This window comes from Coffea eugenioides, chromosome 4 (genome assembly GCF_003713205.1).
Source record: "Coffea eugenioides isolate CCC68of chromosome 4, Ceug_1.0, whole genome shotgun sequence".
In the NCBI taxonomy this organism is placed as follows: Eukaryota; Viridiplantae; Streptophyta; class Magnoliopsida; order Gentianales; family Rubiaceae; genus Coffea; species Coffea eugenioides.
The window spans coordinates 24,127,729-24,135,301 of NC_040038.1; the positions used below are offsets into that span (position 1 = coordinate 24,127,729).

Below are 7,573 nucleotides of genomic sequence, written 5' to 3' on the forward strand. Positions count from 1 at the left end.
TATATATATTCTCATAATGCATATATATATAAGATTATCAAATCGAATGCATAATATTGGTAAGTATTTCATTTTAAAATAAAAAAACATGCAATTACATTTATTTCTATCCATATATCATTCATTTTCTAATATAAATTATTATTATTATTTTACGATCCATCTTTTGCAAAAACACAATTCTTGAATGATTTACAGTTTTTTTCATACTTTGAACTATTGTTAGACAAATCTTAAATTTTATTTATGCTGGTATAATTTTTTAAACTTTTTTCAAATTAAAATGGTATAATCTTTTGATTTATTTTAATAATGTAAGCACCGTATGTAGCACGGATATTCACACTAGCTGTCCTTGTACGACCGAGCCTGAGAGTTTGAGCATGTTTTGGTTGAATGTTATAATTCAAAATTTGGGGTTTGGAGGGAATAGCTTATATCCATTGTAATCAAAACTCAAACAAATGTGGGGATAAACCTGATTGTCACAACAAACTATACAAATGTGGGGATAAATCTTAGTTAGTAAGTACTCATAATATACCTGTATAATAAATGATTATAGGTATAATTTAATATTTTTTGTATTTATATATTTTAAAATACTATGAAAAGTAACCTTGTAAAATATATAATAAAATTTTGTCTTATCATAAGTTTGTATTCATTTTCAATTTTTGAAAAGTTTGAAAGTTTGGATAACAATAACAACAAATCTTCCTAGTTACACGTAGAATATCACTTGTTTCTATATCACAATTTTTATAATTTAACACCTATGAATATAATAAAATAAAATTATTATTTTATAATACGATAAAATTTTATTATTTTCTAACGTCATGTGAAAGGTCAAAATATTTTTCACAGAATATTTTAAAATATATAAGTACAAAAGAATATTAAATTATACATTTAATCATGCATTATACAAGTATGTTACGAGTACTTACTAACTAATGTGCTAAGTTTTAATCATTTATAAAATATTTTATTGTTATTTCAAATAAGCTTTCTAGTATTAATTTGGTATAAGTCATAAAGGATTGAGTGATTTGAGTCAGTTGCTTCTGTGTTAATTTTGACTGTGGTTAACGAACTCAATGATTTAGTCCGTCTACCTTAGGTTAGTGGGAAAATGGGTCGCAGCTGGCTGGAATAAAATTGTAATAAACCCGTTTTCCAATAAAAAATTAATTTTTTATCGCTTTCCTCCATTATAAGAACAAAGTACCCATTTTCCTAAAAAAAATTATTTATCGGATAAAATAAAAATAAACCCGTTTTTCAATAAAATTCTAACTCTTTATGCCTTTCCTCTATTATAAGAACTGTGCACCCATTTTGCCATAAACAAATTTATTTATCGAATAAAAAAATTTATTTATCGAAAAAATAAAAATAAGCCCGTTTCTCAATAAAACATCAGCCCTTTATGGCTTTCTTCCCTTATAAGAAAAGAGTATTCATTTTGCCATAAACAAATTTTTTTATCAAATAAAATAAAAATAAACTCTTTTTTCAATAAAAAACTAGTTCTTTATGACTTTCCTCCATTATAAGAATATAGTATCCATTTTTCTAAAAAAATATTATTTATCGAATAAAATAAAAATGAACCTGTTTTTTCAATAAAACACCAACTCTTTATAGTTTTCCTCTATTATAAGAAGGGAAAATCGCCAATTTAGTCCCTAAACTTTTTTTTTCCGTCAATTTAGTCCCTATATATTATTTCTAGCCAATTGGATCCCTAAACCTATATATCGGTTCCAATCAAGGATCTTTGCAGCGGCGCCACCGTATAATTTCCATTAGGTTCATAATCGTGCAATACAAAAGGGGCATTTTAGGGAATTCCATTCTGGCGCCTTTTCCAATTAAAAAGTAAACGAAACAAGTCTGCGATAAATACACACCCAAAAATTCAAAATGAAAACAAAAAATGTCTTGGACAAAATCCAGGGCTTGAGTCGATGATCTGCTAAATAAAATCAAAGCAAATCGTGTTAAATAAGGAATCGGAGGGCATAAGAAAGCAAATGATGGAGGCAGTGGGGGACAATATGCAGGAAAGGAGCAATGTTGAGGAGAGGAAGTCAAGAAAAGCAAGTAAGTTTAAATAGCCTGCCTGCCTGAAACCCGCTTGCGGGTTTCCCCCTTATGTAAAATGACTAAAAGCTGCGTTTCTGTTCTATTTATATCAAACACATACTCTCAAACCCTCACCTGAAGGGTGAGGATGAGAGGGGAGGTTTGCTGGGCATCCTAGGGCCCTCCGATGGGCATGTGCAACTCAACGCAGCTTGCATGTAAAAAAAATTTTTTTTTTTTTAAGTAATTTGTTAAATAGCCTGAAACCCGCTTGCGGGTTTCCCCCTTTTTTTTTTAAAAATAAATTCTATGCTAAAATGACTTAAAACAAAAATAAAAGACTAAAAGTAAATAAAAACTAGCATGAAAAATAAAAATAACAGTAAATAAAAATACACTAAAAATTTGGTGTCTACAGTAGTTACTGAATAATCTGGAAACAGATTGAATGAAGACTCAGAAGAAACGGAAGCTGGTCTCTTATTATTAAAGAGTGAAGGCTAAAATAGGCATATCAGGTGAAAGTTTGTGGTGGAAATCTGTTTTTCGCATATGCACGCGCCTTTGCAGTTCGTTTAAGACACACGCCGAATATTTGACGATTTCCGTCCACTTTTCAGGTTAATTCAAACCACGGGGTATCGACTGGTATGATATGAAACCACAAGGGGTTTTTATGTGTGATTGCCTAACCACAGGGGGCTTTTTTGTTGTTTACCCAATTTTTTAATGGCCATCACTTCTGCAATTCTTCCACTTCAGTCAACATTGTCAGCATAACATTGAACTTGTCACAGAAACTTACATGAGCAATCCAGATGCAAAACAGAGTAATAACAAATCCAGAAGCAAAACAGAGTCAAACATAGATGAAAATGAAGTAAATACAATTGAGTTTTCATCTATGTTTGACTCTGTTTTGCTTCTGGATTTGTTATTACTCTGTTTTGCATCTGGATTGCTCATGTAAGTTTCTGTGACAAGTTCAATGTTATGCTGACAATGTTGACTGAAGTGGAAGAATTGCAGAAGTGATGGCCATTAAAAAATTTGGGTAAACAACAAAAAAGCCCCCTGTGGTTAGGCAATCACACATAAAAACCCCTTGTGGTTTCATATCATACCAGTCGATACCCCGTGGTTTGAATTAACCTGAAAAGTGGACGGAAATCGTCAAATATTCGGCGTGTGTCTTAAACGAACTGCAAAGGCGCGTGCATATGCGAAAAACAGATTTCCACCACAAACTTTCACCTGATATGCCTATTTTAGCCTTCACTCTTTAATAATAAGAGACCAGCTTCCGTTTCTTCTGAGTCTTCATTCAATCTGTTTCCAGATTATTCATTAACTACTGTAGACACCAAATTTTTAGTGTATTTTTATTTACTGTTATTTTTATTTTTCATGCTAGTTTTTATTTACTTTTAGTCTTTTATTTTTGTTTTAAGTCATTTTAGCATAGAATTTATTTTTTTTAAAAAAAAAAAAGAGGGAAACCCGCAAGCGGGTTTCAGGCTATTTAACAAATTACTTAAAAAAAAAAATTTTTTTTACATGCAAGCTGCGTTGAGTTGCACATGCCCATCGGAGGGCCCTAGGATGCCCAGCAAACCTCCCCTCTCATCCTCACCCTTCAGGTGAGGGTTTGAGAGTATGTGTTTGATATAAATAGAACAGAAACGCAGCTTTTAGTCATTTTACATAAGGGGGAAACCCGCAAGCGGGTTTCAGGCAGGCAGGCTATTTAAACTTACTTGCTTTTCTTGACTTCCTCTCGTCAACATTGCTCCTTTCCTGCATATTGTCCCCCACTGCCTCCATCATTTGCTTTCTTATGCCCTCCGATTCCTTATTTAACACGATTTGCTTTGATTTTATTTAGCAGATCATCGACTCAAGCCCTGGATTTTGTCCAAGACATTTTTTGTTTTCATTTTGGATTTTTGGGTGTGTATTTATCGCAGACTTGTTTCGTTTACTTTTTAATTGGAAAAGGCGCCAGAATGGAATTCCCTAAAATGCCCCTTTTGTATTGCACGATTATGAACCTAATGGAAATTATACGGTGGCGCCGCTGCAAAGATCCTTGATTGGAACCGATATATAGGTTTAGGGATCCAATTGGCTAGAAATAATATATAGGGACTAAATTGACGGAAAAAAAAAGTTTAGGGACTAAATTGGCGATTTTCCCTTATAAGAACAAAGTACTCATTTTTCATAAATAAATTTATTTATTGGATGAAAAAATAAATATATTTTTCAATAAAACACCAATTCTTTATAGTTTTCCTCCGTTCACTGCAACAAAAAAGGGTATTAGCGACAACAACTTTAGCAAGAAGTAGAAAGGTTGACGCTATTAAGAGGCTTATAGCAAGGAAAAGAACAATACTTCACCAAAAATTAGAGCCATCATATACTCTGCGAGGGCAAGGATTTTTTTCGGTTAAAATTCTCGCCAAAAGAAGTGCGGGAAAGCTTCCCTCCAAATACTGATTCTAGTGGGCCAAAGTTTCTATGTTATTGGTGAGAAATCATGGGTGTTTTTTTTTGTGAAAATTTCAAAATTTTGCTCATTTCCAATTTTTAGCAGAGCCGCGCATTGAAAATTTTTTAACCATTCCTGGCACAGCACTTGTCAAGCGTAGCACCACATGAATTCCAAGTCTTCCATACTTGCAAGGCTATTTTTCCAAATATTGTTCTCAGATCAGAGCCCTCGAAAGTTCAATTGCAACCTCCCCTACACCTTTCTCCTTTTATCTCTCTTTCCCTCTCTATCAATTTTCAGTTTCCCGTAGACATATGGTTCCTCTCTTCCTCTCTAGCATCCAGATCTGAATTTATACAATCATGGACACACTTTAAAGACCCTTTCGATGCAATGGCAGACTTCAAGGAAAAGCGATGGTGCAGGTTTTTTAAGCAGATATGTTATTTTCATCTCTGTTTTGTCAATTGCTTGTTTCTTGCATTTTTGGTCAATTTAACAATCGCAAGATAAACTTTTTAAAATTGTAGGCTTCTACCTCAGTGGATTAGAGTGAATGGGCATCTCAGTTGGAGTAGAGAAGGGGGTCTTACTGGAAGGCAAAATGAAAACGGCCAGTCAAAATTTCAGATCTAAGATTTCAGGTAGTCTCCAACATATTTTCATACTAGAATTCTTCCTTCCACGATTTGATTTTTTCCCTGCTTTGTTGTATTGTTCAATCTCGTCTCTTTACCACTCTCATTTTCATTCCTCCGTACCTCTCGTTGCCCAGCCCTAATTGTCCCCTTTTGTTGTCCCAAACCCTCTTTTGTTGTCCCAAACCCCCTAATTCTCTTACGCTGCAATGAAGAATGAATTAAATTCTAGCACCTGGAATTAATTTTTGCTATTTAGCTTTTAAGTTGCTATACTGAGTGATATTGGCTTGTGCTTCAGAGAACGACAAAGGCATTTTTTATGATATCCTAGCGGGGCGCCTTGATTTCCAAAGCTCTCCCTGGCCTTCAATATCGTCTGGTGCAAAGGATCTTGTTACGAAAATGTTAACAATGGATCCTCGGAAAAGGATCACTGCTGCCGAAGCCCTTGGTAAATAGTAAAAACTTTTGACCTTCAATATTATTATTTTTTGTCCTTCTCAAGTCATTTGGCTCTATTTACCTGTTGCTGTAAAGAAACTATTATATATTGTACAGAGAGTAAATAGCGTATGGAGTATAACACTCCATGTAGTGGCAGTAGTTAACATTGTCTGTATTGCGCTTCTTGGAAAGAAAATAGTATATAATGTTTACATCCTCCAAATAATTGCATACCTATAATTCAGATCATCATCTAAATTTGGCTAAACATATATGAACCAGAACATCAATGGCTCAAGGAAGGTGGTGAAGCATCAGATACGCCTATTGACAGTGTTGTGCAAATAAGGATGAAGCAATTTAGAGCAATGAACAAGCTGAAAAAGCTGGCTTTAAAGGTAATGAATCGATATGTAAATTTCTTTGGACAGCGCAGTTTCCATAATGAACTAGTGAATACATTTGACAGTCATTCATAAGAGTACTTTCCCTTCTACATTTGCTTTATGATTCCTCTTTCTAGAGTTATTGATAGCTGAAACATGAAATTACTGGAAGGTTGTTGCAGAAAACCTTTCAGAAGAAGAAATCAAGGGGTTGAGACAAATGTTCAACAACATGGACATGGATAGAAGTGGTACCATTACTTATGAAGAGCTCAAAACTAGGCTATCTAGGTTGGGATTCAAGCTTTCAGAAGAAGAAATACAAGAATTGATGGAAGCTGTAAGCAACCCGCGACTATGGAGGAGGTTCCTTGTGTTAACTCACACATGGGGAACCAAAGGCTAATTTTTCATTTACTAAAATAATAAATGAATGTTGACTTGAACTCTAAGTGAGTGAATCTTTTAAAGCAATTAAAACATAACGTCTTTGATATATGTAGGCTAATGCAAGTTTAATTTATCTAACTACCAATGTAAATTTCTGTTTAATAATTTTTTCTCCATTGGACTCTGTAGGTTGATGGTGGATTGTAGTAAACCTGGCTATGAAGCTCTTACAAGCTACTTCGATTATGGACTTCGCCAATTAATGCAAACATGATACTCATTGTATATCGGCACATGGTCTATCTTAGCATTTGTTATCCCTGACAATTTTGGTTGTACATATTAAAGCCTAATTAGGATTTGATTTGAGTATCTTTGTGCTTTGTACTGTTGATAGTATTGGTTGTAATATATTGTTGCTCGTTTTGTATTTGTAATGACAAATTGGTTTGTTATTTCATATAAAATTTTTGCTATATCTCAATATTGACATTAATGATACCTCTTGCTAAAAAAATGGTTGAAAAAAAAAGTAGCAACTACAGTCACAAAGCTGCTTTTGGCAACTTTCTTGCAAAAAAATCATCTAGCTGCATTTGATCGTCTTTGGTAAGGGGTCGATGGTTTCTAATTAAAGAAGTTACTTGTTTATGACAAAATGGGCACTCTTTTCTTATAATGGAGAAAAGTCATAAAGAGTTGATGCTTTATTGAAAAATAAGTTTATTTTTATTTTATCCGATAAACAAATTCCTTTTTGCCTTCAAAATGGGTACTCTATTCTTATAATGGAGGAAAGTCATAAAGAACTGGTGTTTTATTGAAAAAATGGGTTTATTTTTATTTTATCTGATAAATAAATTTATTTATGGAAAAATGGGTACTCTGTTCCTAAAATGGAGGAAAGTCCTAAAGAGCCGGTCTTTTATTAAAAAACGGGTTTATTTTTATTTTATTCGAAAAATAAATTTGTTTATGAAAAAATGGGTACTCTGTTCTTATAATGGAGGAAAGCCATAAAGGGCTGGTCTTTTATTGAAAAATAGATTTATTTTTATTTTATCTGATAAATAAATTTATTTATGAGAAAATTGGTACTCTGTTCTTATAATGGAGAAAAG

General features: G+C 33.1%; 1 protein-coding gene across 1 annotated transcript; it reads left to right on the forward strand.

Annotated features, from left to right (window-relative positions):
• Positions 1-2,045: 2,045 nt before the first annotated feature.
• Positions 2,046-6,659, forward strand: LOC113769202 (calcium-dependent protein kinase-like). The gene is made up of 5 exons (XM_027313668.1): positions 2,046-2,112; positions 5,531-5,683; positions 5,959-6,074; positions 6,235-6,402; positions 6,642-6,659. Exons 1-5 carry the CDS (start codon positions 2,046-2,048, stop codon positions 6,657-6,659), a joined length of 522 nt encoding a protein of 173 aa, XP_027169469.1.
• The last annotated feature ends 914 nt before the right edge of the window (positions 6,660-7,573 follow it).